The 26,559-nt window shown below is 41.5% G+C and overlaps 3 protein-coding genes across 4 annotated transcripts; all 3 read right to left on the bottom strand.

Moving 5' to 3' along the window:
• Positions 1–849: 849 nt before the first annotated feature.
• Positions 850–8,388, bottom strand: rnf115b (ring finger protein 115b). Of its 2 annotated transcripts, XM_070846362.1 has the most exons (9): positions 8,271–8,388; positions 6,836–6,894; positions 6,507–6,576; positions 5,826–6,037; positions 4,292–4,360; positions 4,052–4,130; positions 3,714–3,807; positions 1,654–1,769; positions 850–1,478 (listed from the first exon to the last, which is right to left on the bottom strand). In XM_070846362.1, the coding sequence occupies exons 1-9, from the start codon at positions 8,346–8,348 to the stop codon at positions 1,356–1,358; spliced, it is 900 nt and encodes a 299-aa protein (XP_070702463.1). In that variant the 5' UTR covers positions 8,349–8,388; the 3' UTR covers positions 850–1,355. The 2 variants fall into 2 exon arrangements, with proteins under 2 accessions (XP_070702463.1, XP_070702464.1); XM_070846363.1 differs by lacking the exon at positions 4,292–4,360.
• A 1,025-nt stretch (positions 8,389–9,413) lies between these two features.
• On the bottom strand, positions 9,414–17,888 carry scamp3 (secretory carrier membrane protein 3). Its single transcript, XM_070846671.1, has 9 exons — positions 17,537–17,888; positions 17,153–17,233; positions 15,429–15,542; positions 14,711–14,831; positions 14,476–14,604; positions 12,779–12,938; positions 11,755–11,856; positions 10,991–11,108; positions 9,414–10,017 (listed from the first exon to the last, which is right to left on the bottom strand). The coding sequence occupies exons 1-9, from the start codon at positions 17,588–17,590 to the stop codon at positions 9,868–9,870; spliced, it is 1,029 nt and encodes a 342-aa protein (XP_070702772.1). The 5' UTR covers positions 17,591–17,888; the 3' UTR covers positions 9,414–9,867.
• A 5,335-nt stretch (positions 17,889–23,223) lies between these two features.
• crabp2b (cellular retinoic acid binding protein 2, b) lies at positions 23,224–26,248 on the bottom strand. The gene is made up of 4 exons (XM_070846624.1): positions 26,102–26,248; positions 24,278–24,456; positions 23,848–23,964; positions 23,224–23,603 (listed from the first exon to the last, which is right to left on the bottom strand). Exons 1-4 carry the CDS (start codon positions 26,181–26,183, stop codon positions 23,553–23,555), a joined length of 429 nt encoding a protein of 142 aa, XP_070702725.1. The 5' UTR covers positions 26,184–26,248; the 3' UTR covers positions 23,224–23,552.
• Positions 26,249–26,559: the final 311 nt, after the last annotated feature.

Genomic DNA, 26,559 nt, shown 5'->3' with positions numbered 1-26,559 from the left:
ATGCTGCTACCAAGATTTTCAGGATTTTCTGATTTCAGGCATAGAGCAGCTTTAAATTCATATAGCGCTTCATTTAAGACACTGTACACATTTTGTCGGGGACAACTCTACAGGCTCTAATCTTTGCATTATACATTTAATATCTTTAAGTGTTGGACAGGCAATCTGAAGGTGTCAATTTAAGGATTGGGGAGTAGGCTTGTGATTTCCAAATTCTCTAAAAATAATTGGTGATGGAAATAATCAATATTTGCTGTGTCATATTATTATATTATATTCTATATATATTATATTATATAAAAAAAATGCCCATCACAGGTTACCCAAGGTGCAAGGTGACGTTACGTCGTCAACATGTTTATTCTGTCTGTCCAGCAGTTCAAAAACTCATGTTTTAATTTACAACGATACAAATCAGAAAAAAAGTGACTTCAAACTCAGCAACTATTGATTAACTTGATTCATCACAATAATCTGTGCTTCTTCTTCTATTCTACTGTGTGGGCATACATACTGTACTGTACTGCATTGGAACAGAGGTGTGTATTTTATACTATACTGCTCTATCTTATCTTATAAGATAAAAGTATATTACTGGAGTCCACATATATTTCCATATTAAAGTACATTTTTCTGTTGTATTCTATTAAATTGAGGTCAAAGATCTGACAAAATGAAAAACTGTTATCTATTCAACAGAAAAGCCTTAAATATGCACTCAACTCAGTGAAACAAAACTGCAATGTTAACCCAACTGATTATCAAACAGATTGGTTGGTATGAAATGATTAAAAGTCTGCTCTGTGCTTATGAATATAGAACCTTGGAGATGAAATAAGGTGCAGAGGGTGAGGATCACAGGGTTAGGCTTTAATAACAGCTTTAAATAGACAGGAGACCGTTGATGTGGAAAAAAAAGTCCACAAAAAATACTACATTATGAAACTGTCTTACCACGAGTCTTAATGCAAAGGTATTGCTTCATAACTCTGTGATTTCCCATCATTTTGACATCCACTGGCAGTTCAGCGGTGATTAGTTCATGACATAAAAGTCAGTCACTCAGAAATCCACCTCAGAGGGCAGTGCAGCGAGAAGGGCACATCACCTCTGCGCCTTGTCAGCAAACTGCAGGATCCTTTTTGTGTGTGGCGTGGCTTAAAACTGGTGAACTTGTTGGAGTGGAAAACATAAAGGTCCTTAGCAGAGATGTGAGGGATGAATGCACGTAATGACTGTGATGCATGTGATTGGTGTATTTTATTTAAAAGCAGTAGGTGCTAGGGGAAAGCTCTGAGGTGAGAAGCGTGTCTCGTGAAAACAGTAAAGGAGGTAGAGTTGCTTGGCCCTTTTTTTCAGATTGCCTGCCTTTCCTGTTGCTCTGTCCTGATGGAGCGGGCTTCTGGGGGTTCTGATGTGGGCGGGAGGCTGTTGTCGACACCGTCAAGGCTTTTTCGGCACACTGGGCAGGTATCATGCTGTCGGAGGGAGAGAAAAGCTCATTAATCTGCAGGGAAAAAAAGTCAGTGGGATAACAGGCTCTACAGTACAACCTGGGTTAACACTAGCAGGGTTTCTGTGTTATTGTCACAGCCCTCAATTCAGGATATGTGACACAGTTAAAAACTGACCACATCCCCTCCTCGTCCTTACCAGCTCCAGCCACGGCACTATACATTCATTGTGGAAGTAATGGAGGCAGGGTAGCTTCCTGACAGATTCCCCTAATGAATACTCCTCCCTACAAACTGGACACTCCAGCCTGCAGTCTAGGAGAGAAGATCAAGAAAAACAGAAACAGAAGGTATGAGTGTGTGCATGAGAAAGAGACACACAGAGAGAGGTAGACACACAAAAAACCCAGTCATACATTTCTTAATGATTCTTTACACCTAAAATGCAAGACAGGTTTATGGGCCATATCACACAGTGATACATTTGTAATGTAGTCCTGTCATTTCATGTCACTATCCCAGTCTAATGATACGCAAATTAAATTTAGCAGCTTTCATACTTCTTTACAATAAGTCTCTTAAGTTTATAATGCTTAATTAAAACAATTTTGGGGTTGTCGAACTGTGAGTGATAGCTTGCTTTGACTTTTAGCTGCTCTTCATTAATCAGGAGTAACACCTTCATGTACTGTGTGAGCCACTGCTCTTTAGAAGCATTCTGCATCAAGGCCATATACCTATTCATAAGTATGGCGTGCAGAGGAGGAAAGGAAAAAAGGGTGCGAGGAAAACTTGGAGGAGGCAAGGAAAAGTAGGAGGAAATGAAGGATGAAAGGTAGGGAGAGGAAAGGAAAGATAGGAGAAGGCAAGGGAAGATATACGAGGGAAGGAGAGATAGGAAAAACACGAGGAGCGGGAAGATTAGAGGAAGGATGTAGAGAAAAGGATGAAAGATGGAATAAGAAAAGGAGAGATAAGAGGAGGGAAATATAAGAGGGGAAAGGGAGACCTGCTAAGCCCAAACCCGGAGTGCGGGTGAACTGGGAAGGTCTGGTGGCGGTCCCTGTCCACGAGGTCTTCAACTCTGACCTCTGGAAGAATTTCTGAAACATCCCAGGGCAGGTTGGGGACATGGAATCCAAGTCGACCATGTTCAAATCCTCCTTGCAGAGACAGCTGCTAGGAGCTGCGGCCAAAGGGTCATCGGTGACTCCGCTAGTGGACATCAGCGGTGCGGGAGGGCGTCAAGCTACAGAAGGAGGCCCTTTGGTCTTGGTTTGGGAACCTCAGAATTGCATCTCTGCTTTTTGGCAATAAAGTGGTTCTGTTGGCTCCTTCAGACCATAACCTCCAGCATGTTTACAGCCGAGAGTGAAGCGGTCGGGGTGAGAGTAAGCACGTCCAAGTCTGAGGTCGTAGCTCTCGGAAAAAGATGGATTGCCCCTTCCATGTTGGAAGTGAGTTACTATCACAAGTGAGGGAGTTCAAGTATCTGAGGGTTTTGCTCATAAAATGTAGCAGGAGGTGAGCAGTCGATGTTCAGGTACAGGTACGTTCCAACCCTCTCCTATGGTCATGAGCTTTGGGTAATGACTGAAAGAGCAAAATCGTGGATACAAGAAGCTGAAATATGTGTCCTCTGGAAGGTGTTAGATAGGGTGAGGAGCTCAGAGTAGAGCCACTGCTGCTGCTCCTTCACATCCAAAGGAGCCAGTTGAAATCCGTTAAGGTCTCTGATTAGGATGTCTTCTGGGTGCCTCCCTTTGGATGTCTTCCCGACATGTCCATCTGGGAGGAGATCCTGGGGCAGACCCAGAACTCACTGAAGGGACAATATGTCATCTGGCCTGGGAATGCCTCAGGGTCCCCCAGGAGGAACAGGACAGGACAGTGCTGCTGGAGATGAGGCCATGTGGCGTGCCCAGCTAAGCCTGCTACTCAGGATAAGCAAATAGATGGATGGGTGTATGGATAGGAAAGACAGAAGGAAAAGTAGGATTAGGGAGGGGGTAGAGTATGAAAGGAAAGGTGAGAGGACGGAGGGGAAGAAGATAGGAGAAAAGAAGGAATGGTAAGAGGAGGGAAAGAGAGGTCAACTCAACTAGTCGGAATAAAAGGAGGACAGAGGAGGATATGAGGAGGAATGGAAGGGAAGGAAAAGAATAAAAGGGGAAAAGGAAAGAGGAACCAAACCTATCTCTTATTATGAGATGCATTGGATGTATCATGTGATCCAGTGCGCCATGCTGGGATCATTACCTGTCTGTTCCTGAGAGATGCAAACTGTTGGCAGGGAGGAAATCATCTCTTTTTCTGCAGGGGGTGGGCCTGTGTTCTCCAGCTGTCCTAACAACTAGGTGAGTGGGAGAAGAAACAAAGATTATGGATATATAGGTGGAGAAATGGAAGAAAGAAACAAAACAAGAGCCATTGTTTGCGTAGACACAAAAAGATGTGGGTGTCAAGACTGGAATGGATGACATACAAGCAGTCTTTTAGTTTGTTTCATTATAAGAGGTTGAGAAGGGCGGAGGAAGAAGAAAAAGAAGGAGGAAACCACGCTGGAACTACAAATTCCCACATCTGATATCACTGACCTCCGTGATGACAGCATCCAGACCTCCCTGACCCCACGCATAATCTGCAGGGTTTCCGTACAACTGTAGCATGCTGGATCTGAGACACAAACAGAAAGAGAGCAGGAGACAGATAACAGAGAGAGAGAGAGAGAGAGAGAGAGAGAGAGAGAGAGAGAGAGAGAGAGAGAGAGAGAGAGGGAGGTTATAACAGAAACTTAGATTAAATCAAAAGTGAATGCATAAAATAAAGGTATTTACAGTGAAGCCGGTGCAGCACCGGGATTTCCATTGTTGGCAAACAGGCCGGCCAAGAACTGCTGCACAATCCTTGAAAGGGTGAAAACAGACAGCAAAGATGTCTTTGCAAAACCACGTACTTTTCTGTATATTCAACAGTTTCAGTTGAAACCATGCCTTTATTATTTTATTTGTTAGTAAATCAGCTGATGCATGGAGCTGTTCTCTTCAGTCGAATGACTTGGCCCACAACGGATTAGTGTTGAGGGTAAACGTATTTAGGGTAAACCTCCCTAAACACTGCTTGGTAATCTTTATATTTATTTATGTTTGTGTTTAGGGAAGCACCTTAGATTAAAACTCCTACACCAGACTTACACTGTAATTAAGGAGCATTCTCCCACACTTTCAGTGCTCTTTCAAACAGTAACAGCCATTTTCAGCTGGAATCACTTTTTATAAAACACGCTTGAGTAAAAAGTGAAAAAGACGTGATTGGTGAGTATTGAATAGCACACCGCATTACTCATAATACTGCAAGTTGTCAAATAAATTTCACTCAAGTCTGTTGTTGTGAGTGAAGGTTTTTGTCTCCCATTTGTCCTGTTTCTCATCTGATGATATGACAGGATAAAAACGCTGGTCTACGTTCGTCTTCAAAATCAGTTCAGATGATCAGATGGAGCTGACACAAGACCTCTCCCTCAGTATTTTATTGTCAGAGACATAAATTTTACTGTTTTAAAGCTTTAGCTGAAAGTTACACCCTTCTTTTTCCCAGGATTAGAACACTGTTTTGTTCCCCAGCAACAATAATAACATACACTGTATTAACAATGTACTCCAAATATATCACAATTTAATTTTTTTTTTGGCAAGTCATTTTGAAATGGATAATAATAGCATACCTAATTTGGAAAATACCAGTAATTATGGTTTCCTAATTTTTCCAGTTTTTCTTATCTTGTTGTCCAGTAATAATTTCACTATAGGCCTGCCCTGAAAATATTAATCAACTACTTGGTAAATAAAGAATTACTTATAGTCCCTCTTAACAACGAAGTTGTTATGTCCTTATTCCCTTAGCTGTTGTCCTCTTCCCTGTTCTTTAATACTGCCCCTGTATACGTACATACCCAGATTTCTCACTGACATCCTGCATAACATTTACATATATGCTGTCATTTGTTACCAATGTATGAAGTGTTACCAAGTTTAGTCACATTTTAAAGCAAATCAATATTATGTAATGGTGTGGATACATTATAAAAACATAAAACCTGTGTAAACTTATAAACATGTGGGTACTATGGCAATCATTTAGCTGTTTTTATTAGCTGTAGCTAATTTATGAATGACTTTCACAGCTGTTTATAAATCCAAACTGTATGTTGGGGGTTGTTGGTTCTATATGTCTACCTCTTACTTCCTTGTACTGTACTTCAGAAGACATAAATGGAAAGAAATATTCAAATAACTGGCACACTGAAGGATTTTTTACACTCTCAGGCTTCAGCACACACTGGTGATGTCTCTGTGTACCATGTCCACACACCCTTCCACTGCAGGCCTTTGTTCAGGCCTCGACGACCTCTCCTGCTCCGGCTGAGAAGGAGACTCTGGTTCTCTGGCCTCTGCAGTGCCTGGCGTCTCTGGAGGAGGACGGCTCTGACCTGCAGATACCTGCTCGCTGTCGTCTGAGTCGGACTCTGAGGAGGGCGGCTGCGACAGCAGAGCAGAACGCTCCATAAACAGCAGCTGCCATAACTTGGACAGAGACCAGAGAAGCAATGTGTCAAACAAGGCCTCAGAGAAAGAGTAGTGTTCTCATTAAAATGCCATTTGCAAGTAGTCTACGTACCTCTGTGGACCAGCAGTGGAATGTATTCAAGTACACTTACTGAAGTACTGAGCTTTAGTACAATTTTGACATACTTGAACTATATTTTAGTATTTCCATTCTATGCCACTTTATACTTCTACTCCATACATTAAAACATTTTTTTGATTAACTCCAGCATTAAAATGCTCTTAAATATATTTGTTAGTGATAAAAACAGAAAAATGTAATGTTCTATAATAATATAACACTGTAAATAAAGCCATTCCACACACTAAGTACTTTTCCTTTTGATACTTGAAGTACATTTTGCTGATATTGGCATGCGTTTACTTGTAATAGAGTATTTCTACACTATAGTATCTCTACTTTAACTTAAGTAAAAGAACTGAGTACTTCTTCCATCACTGATGTGAATGACGAGTTTAAATCTTCACTGGCCACTGATGTCCTGTCCTGGAGGAGACTAGACCGCAAATTAAAAATCTGTTTAGATATCAGGGGTTTAAAATGAAAAACGCAGCTCTTAAGATACTGACACACTTGACAATTGTCAAATGGAAAGCTTGCATTTAAAAAAATTCTGACTTTTTAATTTGCCTCTACAGTGACAGTCATGCATTTTAATACTTAGCAACATGCTTTGAAACATTTTCATAAACCAGAGAGGTACGTTTCTCAACAGGTAGTATAAAGAACATTTAAACACCATGAATGAGCCGCACCTGGAGTCTTCTGCCACCTCCTCAATGAAGCCAGAGTCACATCTGGGGCAAACAAAATCCTTGAAGAGAGAAAAAAAAAAAAAAAAACACCACACAGCCAAAAGAATCAATCACTCAAACCGCAAAACTCAACCTCTCATTCAAAAACTAAACGTGTTAATTGGCTCAATTCTTCTAGGAAAAGCTTTTGACAAGATTTACGAACCTGGCTGGTGCTTGTTATGTTAAGATTTTTTGTATTTTTTTTAATGGATAGTGATGATGTAGGTACAAGCAGGAAAGGTGGGGAGTTAGAGAGGGGAGTGACATGCCACAAAGGTTACCAGCCAGAGTCAGACCAGGTACATGGAGGTTATATGGTTTAACTACCAGACCACCAGGACGCCTCAGGTCACTGTGATGGAGTTCAAGTGCCTTTAACCAAACTGTTGCCACAAAGTTTGAAGCACACCAAGTGCAAAATATTATTGTATGCTACTGTAGCATGCTGGCTTGACTTAATTAGAAGGAGGCAGTGTTAGTGGTGAGACGCATTGCTACTGCAGTGTCCCTGGTTTGATTCCTGCTGTCACATGTCATCTCATTCACCCTCTCCACATATTTCCTGCCCGTCTCCAGTCATCTGTCGAAAAATAATCTCAAAAAATATGTATCTGCACGAGTGTCTATGTATATTACGCCCCATAGTTCAGACTAATCTAATCTCTCTGTCTTCCTCACATACAAAACACACGCGCGTTTCTGCTCCATCATAACAATGTCGGTGCGTAATGGTGCCATTAAAAGTGGCAGCTGCGCGACAAATGCGCTCCAACTGCGATTTTCACGAGCTGAACCACCGGCAGACATTAATCTCCAATAAAACCAGTAAAAGTTTAACAGTCCTGTCAATCAGCTGGGCCTCACTGGGGGGGAAAAGGGCGGAAACAAAACAATTCGGGCTGCGGGGGTTAAAGGCACCTATTTGCGGCTCTGTGGCACCCAACAGTGTAGGCAGCCCTGTGCGTGCTGCTGGTGCATATGGTGACACCCAGCCAGGCCCTCTTACGTCTCTCACACGCAGTTGACAGTAGACAACTGGACACCAAGTCGCCAACAGGGGTGCTTCTAAATATGGCAACGTGAATCGCCAGATTTGACTCTCTCTCCCTCTCTCTCCCTCTCTCTCTCTCTCTCTCTCTCTCTCTCTCTCTCTCTCAAATGTAAGATCTTGGTGCATGCTGTACGCACATAACAACCATCAACAGCCTGTCACATGCGCGCTTTGGTGATCGCAGTTATTACAATTTCAGGGCAAATAGCAAAAAAAAAAAAACAGTTAAATGTATTTGTTAAAGAGAAAGAGCTCTTAAAGTCTTGATTTAATCTCTGTGGCTGCCTGGATGATTCACAGGCAGGCACGTGTGGAATAAAAACACTCTCCAAAGTGACTCACCGGGAGTTTGGGGTTAGTTTCACATTTACAGCAGTGACAGAAAAACCGGTGTTGTGGTGACTCCGCAGCCTCCGCCATCTTCACGGTGAAGCGCAGCTCCTGACGTCGGTGTGGCAGACCATAAAAGTCTCAGGCGGTTGTTTATCGGCTCAGAGCGCGACGAGCGGCGCCCGGAGGGTCTGGTGCCGGTGACATGTCAGGAAACCGGCTGCAGATGGCACATAAATATCAGTAATGAGCAGGCAACGTACTCCTCACACTGTCGCTTTTACGCATAATGTTAATAAAGGAAATATTTTTGATAAACACACTTTGTATAGATATATCAACCTGCAGCTTCATCATCATCATCATCATCATCAGGCTTGTTTCAGTCTCCGCTGCAAAAATGAAGTTGAATAAACTACAAAAAAAACCCATCTAAAAGCAACAAGTTGTCAAGATGAAATCACGGATGCAGTTTCCTTCAAGCGTGTTGGGTGTCGCCAGAGAATAAAAAAATATTTTAAGGGGGATCTTCTCTGTAAAAAAAACATGAAGTTGGTTCAAATGTATTCAATCCTCTAATTTTAATCCCAACTGTGCCTCTAAATTTCAGTTGCAGTAGTCCATCCAAGCGGTTTCCTAGCAACACAATACTTGTTAACCTTTAAAATATCACTTGTAAGTATCTTAAACACTGAATTTAAATGAGGTTTGACTCAATAAAAACCTAATTTGAGTTCATGTCAGATCAAAATATATCAGGTTGTCAATACTATAAGGGAATAATAACTGTAGGAGACTGTGTAAGCATGACAATATATTTTTATTAAAACCAAGGCAGTGACTTGTAATAATCATAAGAACCACGACACCAACCTAACAGTGACACATATATTGTAACTGAAACAACGCACGTCCATAATCTTTACAGTATGGGAGGTTTTGGCAATAAGGTAAATAGGCATTCTCATCTGAGATAATAGTAAAACAACTTGTTAGTTTTACACTTAAGCAACAACAACAAAAAAGTTGAACCCACATGGTTATGGATCAAATGTTAGAATGGCAACATTTCAGTGTTCAGCTCCAACTTTCCAGTTTTGCTCCTCGTAAACACAACGTACATCCAGGTCATTTCTTTTTTTTTTTTTTTAAAAAAAAAGGGGGAAGTGTCCAGGCTAGAACAGCCCCCACTTGGCACACAAGCTTGTCTTTTTATACAAACAAAAAAAAAGCATCTTCCCTGCATTCACCGACACTTCGAACAACTGCGCTAAATTTTCACACAGCTTCAGCATCTTGTTTTCACATCTCGCACCATCAACATATGATTTGCTGACTGTTGTTTGTTGGCCTGATTTGGCAATGTAGCTAATTTGACCTGCACATCTTTAGAAATTAGACAACCCCACCCCTGTCTCATGCACGTGCCCAGAACTTCAGTCGCCCAGGGGTAATTGTATAGAATCAACCCCCACCGCCCCTTAAAATCTAACCACCTGTGGGGAAATAAATACCAAACAGATCCTCTATCAAGCTGAAAGGACCCTCCTCCTCCTCCACCTCTTCCTCCTCCTCTACGTCCTGCCCTCCCAACCCCTCTCGTCTCTCTCTATCGAGGTGCGGTGAAGGCCCCCTGGGCGGCGCTGGTGGCGGCGGTGGCAGCGGCCTGGCGCACAGCCTGATTGGACATGACTCCGGTGGCGAATTCAGCCTGGGCCTTCTGAAAGCTGGCATCAGTCTGCCTGTACAGACTGTGGACCTGAAGAGGGGAAGAGCAGAGCGTGCTGACACCGGATACATGCAGCAATTCATCGTCATATCACGTGCATTGTGAGGGTGAAAATGATCCGCAGAACCTGATATCCCTGCTATTCTTCAGACTGTTTGTTATCTCCTGACTGCTTCATGGTAGGTGGACTACCTGGGCACAGCGGGTACTCGCACAGACCAGGTAGAAAAACAGCGTAACAATTTTCATTTCACTGCCGTCTTTGTTATTTCAGGAAACGTGAGCTGCTAGATTGTATCACAGTATCTCCTGCTTGTTTACCATTAATGTCTAGTCTTCTTGAAAGCTTTTACAAGCGCAGTGCATATTAATATACAAGTATTAACTGACTTAGACCTACTAGCCCTCCATTTCTTGACTGGATTTTAATAAGTACCTTATTTTTCTTCCCTTTGAGTGATTTCTTGTGTGTCAGATACTACATTTATTAAAAATGTTTAAAAAAAATTTCTGAGGTTTTTCCAGAACTAGTTACCAGTTAAAATAGGCTTATTTCAGTAAATCAGTCTTAGTTTCTGAATAATCTAATCCATAAAGGAGGTTTAAATAAGTCTGACTGAAGCCCATCAGGTCAGTTTTCGGGCTTAGCTTCACCTCAGGTTTAACCAGCCTTACAACCAATCTGCCTGAGTAAAAACTGCTCTGTCAAAGCAGTCCATTTGCAGCATATATAAAATTTACATCATATACGGACATGGGATGCAAACCTGGATATGCCTAGCTTGAGTACTCTAGCAGAATCCAGGATACTTTGGCATGTAAACACCTAATAAATGTTTCTTATCATCCTGTGTCTTAAGTGAAGGCGATTTTTCAACTAACGATACTATGAATATCCTGTTAATTAAAGCGTGAGTGACACCTTGTCAAAAACACAACCTAATCCGGGTCACTACCTGTGGATTTTCCCTGCATGTGAACAAATTTATTATCTAGTTTTCACCTTCTTCAGCATGACGACCCCCATGGCGGTTTGGGCAGTGAAGAGGATGGCATTTATCATCATGATCGCCCCTACAGGGACACTGGTCTTCAGGGCAGCCAGGCTCACGATCCACCCACTGAGGGGAGGACACAGAATAAAAATAAACAGAGGTTTAAAAAGTGAGGGGGGGGAAAGTCAATTGTTATCCTCATTTACATCTGGAATTAAAAAAAAAAAACAACCTGTTTGTGTTGTCCAGGCTGACATTTATACCTGGTATTAATTATGCATTCATTATCGCTGTTCTGTCAGCTTTGTCTTCAAATAAACAACCCTAACCGCCCGATGAAAGGAAATGCTCCGCTGCTATTTTCAACTTTTTATTTCCTACTTTCTGCAGAAAGCAAGGTGTGCTGAAAATAATTTGGAAAATCTAATCATATCCTGACTACAAACAGCTTTTTTCATGACACACACTGACGTGTCAGAGTGGGAAAACTACAGGTCTAATCAATAAGATGAATGATGGCTGCATTACAATTAGGTATACCATATTCACAGCTTTTTCTGTGCAGGCAAGTTAACTGGCAGGTTACACATGAGCTTTTTCTGCTATGATAAGTCAAATGTGTGTGGTCACTGTGCATCGTGCACGAGCTGTTTCTTACTACGATAAGATGATAAGACCAGATATATATTGTTTCTATGTAGGTTTTAGCATGAAAAATGTGGACAGGAAAGAGTTGTCCGTTGAGCACAGAGATGGTTTGTTTCTGTCATACCTGAAACCCCATCCAGGGATACCGATAGTCATGATGACGTAGACGACCACTTGGGCGAAGAAAACGAAGAAGAAGACGAAGAAGTTGAAGGAGCTGTCACTCCTAGAGAAGAAAGAGAAAATACTACTGAGCAAAACAACTGTTTATGCTTTACTATCGCAAAGACACACACTACGGTGTCTTTCAAGGCCCTGCACACTGACACGGGTGTTTTCATTCAGTCTGGCTGATCAGACCTCTGCTCAGGTTGAAATTGGGCCGACACTGAATCCTTTAAGTCTATGTGCTAAAAAGAAAGACAAAGCTGTGAGTCATTTTTTACAAACTAGACAAAAACACCAACAGGAAACAGTCCGGAGAAGAGGTCTAACATAAGACCTGATAAACCTCATAAACACCTGACTAAATAAAATAAAACATAAATATACAGGAAATAAGTCTTAGTCATCAGTTAAATTTGTCAAAACAACAAGTCTGAGGAGGTGCTGATGCTTATGTTTATTGAGATTATATAAATATTATATCATAAATAAGAAATTTATACTGAAACCAATAAAAACTAGTTTTATTTTTTACTTACTTAGACAATAAAAATTAAGCTGAAAAGAACAAATCCACTCTGGAAGCTAAACTAAACTGAATTGAGAACAAAAATTAAAAAACGAAATAAAACTAAAAACTAATTGAAAATACAAAACCATAACTCTGATGTGCACTCATGAGATCTAAATTTATTGAGATTTAAATGGAGCACTTGTATTATCTCTCAGGTTGCTCGTGTCTGTTTACATGCGTCTTGTGCTGGTGTTTTTCTCCCTCAGGTTTCGTTCCCATTAAAAACACTCTCCACATTTCTGCTCGGTTTAAAGACTTGGTGTTTTAAGACAAAGAACCGAAGGCTGTGCCTGGACAGGTCTGAGGATGCTACAGAGCCATAGAGCGAAAACTTTAAACAACAAGCAAAAAGTGAAAGTTAAAAACTTTGGTCTGCGTGGTCCTTTTTCGCCGAGGCAGCGGTACACACCGGAAGGCTTTGTACACTGGCCGGTACCAACAGACGAAGGAGCAGGGGGCGAAGAGGATGGCCCAAAGGATGGCGAGGCCCAGGCCGACGCCACCAGAGGCGTCAACGCAGAACATGGCCAGGGAGGAGATCAGGTTGAAGAGCAGCGTGCAGGTGCAGACTGGACATTAACAAAACAGGATAAAAAGAGCAGACAGAGAGCAGAAGGATGAATGGGAAAGGTTGAAAAAGAGTGAACGGCTCTGCAGTCTGAGTTTAGGGATCAACTCTGTGTTACAGAGCTACGGACTAGAACACAAATCAAACCCACCCTTCGCTGCTCTAAAGAAAAGCCAACCTCTCAGGACTTTCGGCTGATGCAATATGACGTCATTTATTACTTTCCTTTGCATGCTGTTGGATGTAGAGTTGGCTCTGTTGGTCCCTCGGTCCGCGCTCAAGGCGCAAGAAGGCTGAGGTTTTGTTTAGCTCAAAGAATCATCATTGTTATAACCTGCTTTGGTGAGTTTTCTATTCGTATGTTGGTTTCTGTTTTGATTTTGCAAATAAAATCAATATACTTGCATCCATTTGACAAGGAAGGCAGTTTCAAATCATATTCTACGTAAGAAGATCTTTATTTCTAAAAAGTGTTAAAATCTGTGATGACATGGCTTTGATTAAAGTGAAATTTCATTTTGGGCACATAGCGTAATGTGCAGCTGATACATTACATTAAATGATACCTATATTGGTGTTAAGACTGAACTAAAAGGGAAAATAACTGAGTTATCCAAAAACAGTGACAAAGAACTAAAACATTCTTATAGCAGCACAATGTGACAATAGCATGACACTATGAGTCAAATATACAGTGTATTCCATTACTTATATATTATACAGATTTATAGGCTGGAGGTTTCCAAGTCTTAGGTCCAGGACTGGTGCCAGACCCTGGAGCATTTGCTGCCATTTGCCATGATCGGACAAAAAAGCAGAATAATCATTATATCGGATATGCTGCAGAGGCCATTTCTGCAGTTATTATCTAAGTGGCTCCTTAAGTATGAGAGGCGACCAGTCCATCATCACCGCCTCTCAGAGTTCAGCAGTAAAAATAAAACAACAAGCAAAATAGAGGACAATTTAATTTGTTACGCTCTCCTGCTCACTATTTGCCTCACTTCCTCTTTCTCATTTTACAAATCAGTAACAATGTTCACTTTAAATCACGAAGAACCCAACCTTAAATTAGTCAACGTGAAAATTAACCTGAAAACAGACCTGTTTTCGATTATTTATTTTTGAACTGGTCCTTTTGTGTAGACGCCCCAGGCGAAAGACAACCGAGCCTTCATCTGATTTCGGTTGGTTCCTGCCAAACTCCTCCAGCTTGCAGCAAAGTGTCAAAGTCTTTGTACAAACACACCAGCTCGTACTCCAGACAGTACAGTAGAGGTCACACAGGCGTGAATGAGCTCTGGGTTCAGTTCCTTAAGAGATTCTCTCCTATAGCACCACTGCCTTCTACGAATAAATCTTAAGCTTTAACAGGTGGAGATTTTAGAGTTGTGTAGTTTCACTCTAACCACATAAATGGTAGCGCCGCCACAGCAGCCAAACCCCTTTAATAATTATGTTGCATTGTGAAACTGCTGTTCCAACAGTGATGCTGGGAATTCACACAGCAGCACTTAGTAAGGGTTACAGGAACTCACACATCCAGAAGTAGTACATGGTGGTGACGGTGCGCTGGAAGCGTTGAGTGATCTCCACGTTAATGTCCTGGTAGAAGCAGGGGCCCACGGGGCAGAACGAGGGCAGTGGGGGCCAGTTATTCTGACGGGCTGATGAGGAGAACAGTGGGAAAACATTACTACCAAATCAATAATATATTTACGTATCTACTCCACCCTCTCCACCCTCTCTCCCCTCTTCGCCTCCCTCTCTTACAGGCTCCAGGTCCCAGGCTGTGTGACTCCAGCTCCCTCTCTCTCCTCTCCAGCTCCTTGGCTTTCTTCTCCAGCTCCTCCTGCTTCCTCAGGAGCTCTGCTGTGGTGGCATTCACCGCAGTCTAACTCAGCAAGACACAGAGTAAGTGATGCATTGGTACTGCATGTCAGGTTTCAAAGAGAAAGGCTGTGTTTGGGTCATAAATAATGAAAAGGATTATGTAAAAGACCTCATATAATGAGAGATGAGAGGTGGAGATGCTTTCATGGTAAGTATGTGAATTTATGCATCAGCACTGACATCTAGGTGATGCTTCAAGGGTACGAATGACAACTGTTTTCTATAAAATGTACTTAAAGGTCAGAGTGTAGGAAGAATGGTTAAGTTTAAGTGTGCGAGCTTACTCAGAGAGATCTGCCCAGAATTGTGGCAGTATCCATAAAAGTGCTGCATTAATAAATAATTCAAATGGAGAGCTGTCCTGTTGATGATTTTGTGGATTCAGCATGCCTGCTACACACAATGAAAGTGAGTCGGTTATTTCATTCCAATACCCATAAAACACTTGACATTTAAGGACAGACTTTGTACCCTGCACACTTTTCTGATTTTTAAGATCCAACATCAATGTGAGTACGGCCCCATTTCTGTGCACCCAACTGATGTTCAGGATCAGATGGTGAACCTCAGTCTAAGGTGACAGGTGCAGCATTTATACCTGGGAGTTATAGGAGCCATAGTTGCGAGGCTCAGTGGGTGTTGTCCTGCTGGGTGGGGTCTGTGCAGGCACAGACGGAGCAGAGGGAGAGGTGGCTTCATATGGTGGTGGAGGCTAGTGGGAAAAAAAACAGATCATACATCAGCTTGGCGTGATTACAGGCACCATTTTCCACACTGAAACTGGTTTTTATTTTGTAAAATTTAATGACAATATGAAGATGTTCACAGAAAAGTAATTATACTGGAGCCACAATAATGTGGCAATGAAAAGCACAAAGCAAAAGGGGAACTTTTACTTACATATAGGGTTTAAAATGAATGAAGTTTTTAATATTGCATCATGTATACAACTAGACATTTTGGAGTCCTAGTAAAGTTCAATGTAAAAACATCTAAAGATATGTGTGTTGAAATACTTCACTGTTGAGGCAAATTCCTACTCCAACATAAGAAAATAGCATCCACTACCATAATCTGGGGGGTACAATAAAAAGAATAAAGCACATCAGACGACAGCGAAGACAAAAGACCAGAGTGAGTCTCTATTTCAAAGCAGGGAGTGTCCTACCATTAACTGCCAATAATTGTGGAAGTGGACATGAGGCTTGTGCTTACGTCCTCAGATCTACAGAGGCCGGTTCAGTTTCAAACATCCAAACCAAGTCCACGATTAGTTCTTGTTGCTGCAGTATTTGCTAATAGCAACAGTTGACAGGAAGTTCACATGGGCCATAGCTGTTTCCTAGCAACAAAACACTAATGGGCTCATAACTTAGAAACAAGCCGTTTCCTAGCAACAACAAAAAAAAAAACCTCTAAGGTGCAACTGAGGTGTAGATCATACAGCGATGTGTAGATTTCAGCTCTTCGGTGTCTGTTGAGCTTAGTTTTTGTGGAACATCCTAAGACGCTGTATAACGAGGTATGTTTATGTCTCACACTAGGCAGCGATAACTCCAGCTTCACTGTGCGTCAGCTGGCTGTTTGAATTAAACTGTTGAGGCAGTTGATCTTTTGCTCCAGTAAAGCACAAGATCAGCTGACATTAAGTGCGTTCAGGTGAGTGCACGTGTGTGTCCTACTGTGGAGGCCTTGTAGAGAGGTTTTTCTTTTTTTCGCCTGGCACAAGACAAATAAATCACCACCATCATCTGTGGTTTGTTCATCGATTTAAATAGATTTAAATGAATGAAGAGAAACTAAATGGCCGTGCAGTCTGATTATCAACCTCTGCGGTGACTCACAGAGTTAAAGCTGCATTATCTGATAAACAGCTTAAATAATCTTTATCAAGTTCCATTTCGAGTTAAAAAAAAAAAAACTAAACAAATAACAGTTTTAACCCACTTTTGAAGCGTGTGTTTATTCATTGGCTTTGCAGATAGCTTGCAGCCATCTCTGGGGACATTGTAAACAGAATTGGCAGCTAAAGAACAGAAAAGATACACTAAACTAATCTAGTCAATTTAGGCGATCTAGTCTGATTATCTAGCTTTATTTCTGCAGCAATTCCAAATTAACTCGTTTTAATTCAAATGACCACACATCAAACCTGGAGCCAGGTGCTATTCAATCTTGTGGACAGTGGAGGGAACGGATGTTTGGCAAAGCCCCGGGGGCTCTGTCTGCCTCACATTGTTAAACATGCCCAAGGCAAGACATTTAAAGACACTGTTGTGTTTTTACACAGAAGAGAAAGAAAAAGAAAGAAATATCGCTCACCCCATTTGTATTATCAAATGGATTGTAAAGGTCCAGTGTGGCATATCCTGTGTTGCTGCTGTGTTGAGTCACTGCAGGATCCTAGCAGGCAAAAAACAAAGGGTTTTATTAGAATAATGAGCACAGGAATAATCCTCATTTAACAAAACTGGATGACTTTAATTCATGCATTCATTGTTAATAGGAGCTACAAGTGGGCTAAGATTAGGAGGAGGAGGAGGAAGGCAGACAGGCCCAGAGAAGGCCACTCATGTCACATGAGCAGCAGCACGCCTGCTATTACACAGAGCCAACATCAGTGACTTCAGTCCATCAAACACACCCTGACAGACTGTACTGACATATGCTAACGCTAAAGCTAGCCTCAGTCTTCACGTCACCCACCTGGAAAGGGTTGTGGTCGTCCATTGGCTCAGGAAAGCTAGTGTATTTTGACATATCGATGAAAGGGAGGAAAAGCAGCAGCTGGCCTTCTTCTAGCAAACAAAATGCTGCGCTTGTTGTATTTTCGATATCGAGAGGGCGGGCGGTGTAGTCGGTGTATCCAGTCAACTAGCTACCCGCCCCTCCGACGGTCATCTCCCCGCAGTTTGGCGTTACGAACAGGTCTAGTTCTGGTTGTTTGCGCCCCCCTTCAGTCCTGAATGACAGGACCGGGACCACAGCTGCGGTCTGTGTCGCCGGAGAGCAAAGCGGATCCGTTGTTTTCTCCCGCAGGAAAAACAGGAAGTAACCAGCCGAAGACTCGGTCATGTGACCGCTGCTGCGGCAGAGAAACACGTGGGAGCACCAGGAGGCGTGGCCGGAAAAAACCGGTGAAAATAAAATAAAATAAAATCATCACAACAGACTAAAAAAGAAAAACTGTGTTAAAGGGTAAATAAAATACAATAAGACAGGTTCAACAATTTATAGAATTGTACAATTTGAATTATCTTATTCTAACTTTGATCATTTTTCTGTAACTCAAGTTATCAAGTTTGAGCACATATAATAGTTAACCTCAGTAAAATAATCCACACCAATAAAACAAATGGCAAAAATGGGCACAGTATCAATGAAATAGCATTTTACTCCAACATGAATTGAGTAGCAAATTTTTCGTATTTTGTGTCATAAAATGTATTAACATATATGTTAGAAAAGTGTTGTAAGATGTATGAAAAATGTATTTCATGAATTTTTTACATTAGTTTTTCACAACAAATATAAACAGAGAAATCTTTCCAGAGAATATCAGTACAAAGACAGCTCCAAATAATGTGTGGGGTTGTCTCATTTAGCGAGAGTGATTCAGATCATTGTAATTTTTCTTTTTTTTTGCAAATTGTATTTTGTTGAACAGCATTTGCTTGTAATCAAGAATCTTGAAGACAGACCCCAAACCTTTTCCCACTGGATATTCAAACCTCCCCCAGTAATGGATTTGAATACATTAACATTAAATAACATTATCACGCCTTTGAGAAGGGCACCCATTACAATGTTGACAGGTTTTTATTAATTATAAAATTCAGAAAAAGTCGTTAGAAGACCTTCTGAATTATTTAATTATCTTACTGAAAAGATACACAGTTAATTACACCATGTTTCTTGTCTATGTACTATATTGTTTTTTTCTTTAGTACATCTAAAAAAGGTAAGGTTTTGTAAAGGATTACTTCCAAGGTGGTCACAGGTGTGTCTTTATCGAGCATTTCACTGCCCTCCATCTCTCAGCCAATCAGAAGTCAGAACTGAAAATAAAGGTTTAATTATTTGCCCACATAATCACATAGTTGTGAACCAGTGAACCAATGATATGAACAGAAATGACACATATTAACTCTTTCCAGGTTTTTTAGGTTGCAGATAGGCCCACACCACTGAGGTTAATGCTGGTTAAAATCACTCCTTTTTAATACTTGTTCCACACACAAGCAAGATGGGACATTATTGTAGCTCAGAGGTGACATGAGATATGATACAAAACAAATATGAAGGTTTTCTGAATGCCTGTTATTCCAAAGTCTGACTGAGACAAAAACAGGCAGCATGTACCCTACAGACATGTGTCTCAGGTGTTTATGTAACTGTTTCATGATCTGCTGTTCTCCTATTCTGACAGTAGGTGTCCCTCTTATGCTGTAAAGAAATCAATTTTCCACACTTCCCTGGACTCAGCTGACTGTGGGATTTGAGCCTCAGGTAACTGTGGAGGTGCAGCAACACACACAGGTAGCGCAAAAGACACATTTATCCTATTTGAAATCATAATAAATTATATTAGATACAAATACTCTAATATGTCGTCAATATTTGCTCTAAAATTGAGTTATTGTTGCTCCAAAATTTTTATTTTCATGGGACTTTTTTTTTTACCCACAAAAGGTAATGAATGTGAGACACCTAGAATTAATATTGTTCCTGTTATTGGTTCAGCTTTGTGCGACGGGTGCGTGCTTAAAGGGCCTCGTCATTTTCATCGTACTTCTCATAAATGGCCCTGCAGTCACAGGTTGAGCAGCAACAGGAAGGATTACACCTTCAGTTTATACACACTTCATGGCTTAGTGCCCTTGTACAATTCGGCCTGGTCTTCCTGTACAAGTCACATGGGGTCACATGGGTGAAGGCCGTCATATGATTTGTTTTTCACGTAGGTCAGACTCTCAAGCACACATACAGTACACACACAGTCCTGTTCATACACATACTGTACATTTTAGGTATTGATGCACCAACAGGAACATATTAATTAACTCCAAATATATATGCAAATCGAGGTTGGGCGTCATGGAAATATAATATTTATGTATGTCTGGAACGCCTTTAGGGGTCACAAGATTGCAGCTCAGCATTAATTTCCCCTTAAAGAAGCTTTAAGCTTAAGTCTGGCAGGTGGGTCACATACTGTATATGTTCTTTATCAGCTTGTTCCAGCTCTTCATTAAATCTGTATGATGTTTACTCTGGTTAAAATATTCAAACCCAGGGCTCTTTTTTTCTCTTTTTTTGGTGCTGCACCATTTCATCAAATGGAAATCTTCAAGATTAGATGACTTTTGCTTCATCTTAAACACATTTCTCCTAAATTCAGCCTGATATATTTAGTATGTGTGTGGAAACTCTGGGCCGTCCTCTGGAATTTAAAGTCGAGCTCTGTGGGTTTGAACAGTGTTTGACTGCACAGCAGAGGCTGTAATAACTGGGAATTGGGAAAATAATCAGAAGACAAAGTGATGATGAAATATTCCTTAGTTACAGCCCAAGTTAATGTCTATAATAAAGGCTTGGCATCGGTAACTGGGGGTCAAAGTGGAACTTCTTTCATTTTTGAACATCTTTTTGCTGTCTTTTAGACAGAAGAAAAAAAACACACAGCCCAGCCAGTGTGTCATTACGTCACAGGAAAATTTTCCAAAACTTACCAAGTTTGGCTAAATAAAAGTTCTCTCATTCCTCTCAGCCACTGGGAAGCAACGCACAGTTTATCCTCCAAAAAACAAACACCGAGCAGGGACCTTACATTGTTTGAAGCAATGAAAGCGATTTCAAAATGGGTAAATATGTAGAACAGAATACATGATTTAGGGTTACCAATGATTTGACTGATCAAACCTGCCACCTTTTTCCAAAAGCAGAATACCTGCAGACATAAAGTGGAACTTCTATTTTGGAGTTATAACTCTTTTAGATCACTGCCACTGACGTGTAAGTTTTCAATCAATGCAGTTAATGAGATTTAATGTTTTTATTATGGAGAACCTTAAAGGTCCCATATTCTGCAAAATGCACTTTTTATTGTCTTTTAAACATAAATATGTGTCCCCGGTGTGTCGAGAGACCCTCAAACTCTAAGAGAAGGTCATCCTCTTTCTTTTTCTGCTGCTGCTGTCTGAAAACAGATTCCCCTTTATGATGTCAGAAGGGTGTGATCTGTTGATCATGTGATCTTCTCCAGGCCTCCGGCAGTCTGACTGTCCCCATCCCACTGAAAACCTCCTCAACCCACCTACTGTCCACCATAGTTCTTTGAACATTAAACCACGTAGGTCTGCTCTAGTAGGACCTCCAAACACAACTGTGAACTTTAAAATGAGCAAAATATGGGACCTTTAAAGAAACAAAACTCAGACGTAGATGCTGAGGTGGAAATGGGTGTGACAATCCTCAAATAGATGATGATGATGATGAAAGCTTCTTAAACATAACTGCCACAGCTGAATGAGCACTTGTATCACTTGTACCATTTGTCTGAAACCTGCTGTCAGGCTTTGTTTGTCCGGCAGCATCTCTGTTTGTCAGCTGACTCCTGTGACTCATCATTTCCTCTAATCGCCCTGTCATGATTGGTCCAGATGGCCCAGATTCAAATGCTGGACTACGGTGCGTCCCGGTCCTAAAACCGCAGCATTTCTCAGCCAACTGAGCAATGCAACGCTCCATGACATCACTGCCTGAGGAATGAACTGGCATAACAGTCGTATGTGGAAAGTGACCCGGTTAACGAGGAGGGACTGCTTTAGACTGCTCCCATGAGGCAACAACCATCAGTCAATGGGGTCATTTAGACAGAATCAGGCATCTTGTGGAGCTTATTTGGATGTGTGTGTGTGCAATGCCAGCTTTTTTTTTATTGAGCAAATAGCAGAGAACTTTCCATCCCCTACAGAGAGCAGTTAAAGCCCTGTGGTTTTGATGAGCACTCACACAATAACATGGGTTTCACCATCACCATTGAAAACATACTCTCTGCCTGTGAGACATAAATTCTCGTGTATAATGAGTGAAGTTGTGTAAATCGTGCATACTTGGTGGAAAGTAACCAACATTTTCCTGAAGACTGTACTTAAATATAATTTTGAGGTCCTTTACTTGAGTATTTCCATTTTATGCTTCTTTTTACTGCTTTTTACTGCACTTCATGTATTTCACAGCTGTCACAGGAAGACACTTAACATGTTAAGATGTTACATGAAGAAACACATGATGTGCATATAAAGATGCAGTGCATTGTGAACAATTAAACAATTAAAATGTAGATGTTTTCATTTGAAGTGTTCTAATTATCCAATTTTTCACAGAAACAGCAACAATTAAACGTTTTTTTCTTGACTGCAGGGCTTTTACTTGTAATGGAGTATTTTTACATTTTTGCTACTTTTACTTGAGCACTTCCTCGACCATTTTACCCACTGAGGTTATTGAGAACATTCATCCTGGACGAGGCCCAGTCGCTTTTCTGCGTGCTCAGCAAAGTGTGTACTAACTGGGAAGCACTTCAGAGGGGTGCTGCACACTGTTTGAAAACCTGGAAAAACCATCAGTGCCAGCAAACCGTAGCAGCTCTCTCCTTAGGAAGTGCCTGAGAGACCCCGGAGGTCCATTTTTCACAGCAAGGTGAAGTTTGCCTTGGACTGAATTGAGTAAAGCGTTGACTTCTGGGACTCTGACTACTATTAAATCTATCATTTTCTGCTAATGGTGCCCAGTCTTCACATTTCAAGTCTGCTTGTATATTTTGTTTGCATCCATTAAGTTGAAAAGTATGTTTAGAGAGGGAACAGCTGGAAATCTCCCTGCACAGTGCAAGAGGAAGCCACTAGACACTTTGTACCTGGGTGCAGCGCCAGAGCAAATGGGTGGGGGAATTTTTATTGAGCTCATTCTGTAAGGAGGTACAGCTGGAAAAGGGGAGCACACGCAGTATAACCTCTCCTGCTGCTATGAAATACTTTTCTCATGGGCACCCCTTCTCTTTCTCATTTTCCTTTCCACGCCCCGTTTCCCCCTCGGCTTTGCCAAATGTCTCTCAAAGCAGGGTTCAGAAAATTTGAATTGTCTTTGGGAGTTTTTAAGATAATTGAGTACATATTGTGGTGAGCTGTGATGAAACAGAGCACAGAGAGGACAAGGTGCTGGAGTCCAAATGGAAAGATGAAGAAGGAAAGGGTGTGGAATAACGAGGAGAGTATGAACAGCAGACAGTGATGTAAAGTGATATGCTGACGGACAACGAGGGATTGGGAGGCGCAGGGAGGAGGCAACATAACGAAGTACTGTTTGAAAAGGAATCATTAAACAGTACGTTCATATAAAACAGTTTATTAACATGTTGGAAAAGGATTCAGATGCTGCGACACAGCTTTTTTAAAAAAAAAGGAATGTGTGACATTTCTATACGATACATAAGGAGTAAGTTCAACTTTGCTTTTATAAAGGCGACTACTGTTCCAACATACTGTACATTCATGTAAACTGAAGCCTTTTCTACACAGTGCACTGTTTGAGCGAGAGCTGACCAACATCTGACTGGCTGGGAGGAGGACGACGAAGAGAACAAGGGGAGTAAATGTAAACCATGCGTGAGGCACAAAACAGGAAGATTGCATGACAACCATGAAAACATGAAAAGCTTTCATTCCCTCTGATAGAATCTGGTGCACACAACATCCCCAGCAGTCATTGTCTGAAAGAAAACAGCAACAAGAGTTTTTTAACTTTTAGTACCATCTGGTAGTCTCTAAACATTGTTCTTATTTATGCCTTATAAATGTATAAAGCATTAAATGATTATTATTTATAAAGGATGGTAGCTACTTTTTTAATACTATAAAGCTCTCAGACTAGACCACCACTGTAGTTTTAGTGCATATTTAATCAGTAACTCTCTCTATAAAGTTGTGTATTTGTGCTGTTCACAAAATAATTACCAGTATCAGTTCCCCATCGTTGGTCAGCTCTCGGGTCCATGCTGTCTTGGGCCCATCGCCTTTCTGTAAAGTCTGTTCACAGCTGATTTTGCTGTCTGTTTCCCACTTAGGAAAACTCTGCAGGGATTCAAACAGAAGAATACTAATAACTGACATTATTTAAGCACTTTGGACACGGTGAAGTTACAGCAAAAGTTTGGGTTTCATTGTAACTGGAGCTCAGCGTGCTGAACATTTTTATGGCTTGTCAGGAACCATGTCTATCATCACTCACTCGTGTATTATCACCAGGTCCGACTCTGGGGTTGCACTGAAATTATTTCCATATGTTTCTGTGCAGAAGTCTGGATAGTTGTGCTGTCCTTGGCCTGTTTCTGGTATGCACTGACATTATACAGGAATGCTAGATGGGAAGTTAAGGGATGCGTACCGTGCAGGGACGTCCGTCCACCGTGGTCTCATTGAAGGACTGACCCACAGTGAAGGACACATGGGTGGTGCGGACGCTGGTTGATGTCTTGATGGACAGACTCTCTCCCTGCTGGGTGATTTCTACTGCCGGGCTGGAGGCCGCTGCCACTGCAATCTTCCTCAGGAACACATTCACACCTGTTTACACACAAACGGAGCTAATATCATATCCCAGTTGTGACTAAGGGAGTATGCACTATCAGTGGTTTTGAAAATCAGTGCGCAGAGATATTATGTTTGCTTTAGATGATTCACCACAGTGAACCTTTCAGCATCGTTAGTTTTTTGACAGTGCTACATATCACTGTGTGGTCATGTGGTTGCTTGCAGGGAATGTTTGGAAAATGTTTCCTAGCTTTCTGCTCAATAATACCATGTCATCTGATATTTTAATCGTCAACAGCCATACATCAGCCTTTATAACACAAGTAACAACCAGATTCATGCCATCCTTTCCACAATGTCCATGTTTGAGCTCATCATTTGTCCCCTCAGTTTGGTTTCTCTTCAACAACAGGATTTAAATGCAATGCTTTTTGGCACCTCTTTGAGGTCTTTTGCATCACTTTGTAATTATTTTGCATCTCTTTGTGGTTGTTTTGCATCACGTTGTGCCTCTTTGTAGTCATTTGAGTGACTTTCCAACAATGAATGTTAACAATTACGAAGAACAGAGGCTCTAGCCCAGGCACCACCCCGCCCCCATTGGCACACGGGCCTGTGCCTGGTGGGTCCATTAGATAATTCATGGATACATGTAGAAAGAGAAAGTACAACAGCATTTTCAACAGAGAGGTATGACCAGAAGGAAACTGGTGCGGAAAGGACATCCAGGTTGAAAGAATAAATAGCTTGTATCAACATCTATGTGCTGGGCCAGGAGAGATGTGATGTTTAATAAATGGAAAGCAAATGTAAACGGCCTGTTGACCCTTTGGTTTTTGCCATTTATTCATGTGAGCTGGACTGGCTTCAAATCAGACCACAAATCTGATTCAGTTCAGACCATATTTGCTCATGAAGTGGCACTAATGGAGGCAACACACATACACACACACCGTTGATTGGGTCAGAGAGGCCCAGGGCAGTGAAGGAAAGTCAGTCTGAGAGCCGGCTGGCTGCTGGGGCCCATGTCAAGGCTTAGTTCCGTTTACACTGGCTCTAATTACAACCGCATGAGGAGGACCCTGCTTCAGATGAGTCTAATCTAACATTCCTCCACAGGCTATTTGTCTTCAGATTTTTAATGGATGCCAATGGCTCGCCCTTCTCTGACCTCTCTTTCAACTGCACTCTCTTGTAACTGAAGTCCATACAGCCTCATATAACTCAACAAGACCAATATTCCCAGGAACATAAGTGTTGCAGGTCTGGAGCAAACCAGTTTAACCACACAGAGCCACCTCAAACCAATCTGGTGCTCCAGCTGACCTCTAAGCCAAGTGGATTTCCAGCTGATAAATGCCACTGACAACATGATCGGCAGGTCTTTGTGCAGGAGATGCTTCCTTTTCCCTTCCTCTTTCTTTTTTGCATATCAACAATAGAGCTGAACGGTTGATGATAAGCCAGACAACAATATGCTGCTTGACTCTAAACTGGCAGCAAAGTTTTTTTGCATATAAAACATTTTGATCTACAGGTGGAAAAAACACTGCAACACTGTCTTGTGATGGAAAACTTTTTTTTTTTTTTAGAATAAATAAAGAGCCCCTTTTTGTGCATTTTGAAGAAGCAGATAAAATAGATGATCTATATTAAATGTCCCAAATGCATTACTCACCCAGCGCTCTCAACAGTTCCTCAAAATTTTCCGAAGACTTCATTGTCCATTTGCCTGAGAAATCTGTAAAATTTTTCTCCATTTTGATGCAAATTGGGGCTGCAGAGATGACTTTTAGAGATTATGAGCCGATTCTGACTGAAGCTTGGCTCTTCGGTTCGTGTCTGTCCGCCCCGACAGGCCTGTGAAGCCGCCTCCTCTGCCTGCATCTGCGCCTCCACTGATTGGCTGAGAGCTCGCCTGGATCTGATGCTGGACCAGCCAATACAGAGGAAGATGGCAGGGAGGGACTTCCCCACCCCCCCAGATCCTAACCGTACCCTCCACCCCTGGCAGCATGGTGAAAGATTTGGATACGAGTTGGAAAATGCACTTCCAGTAACTCCTTTGATGTTGATGAGCAGCCTGCTCGGATATTAAGGAAGAGTGTTAATTGGTTTTTTTTTTTGGTTGCATGT

The sequence above is a fragment of the Pempheris klunzingeri genome, chromosome 16, assembly GCF_042242105.1.
Source record: "Pempheris klunzingeri isolate RE-2024b chromosome 16, fPemKlu1.hap1, whole genome shotgun sequence".
Lineage (NCBI taxonomy): Eukaryota > Metazoa > Chordata > Actinopteri > Acropomatiformes > Pempheridae > Pempheris > Pempheris klunzingeri.
Note: the sequence above shows the minus strand (reverse complement) of the source record. Positions and strands in the feature narration are given on the sequence as shown.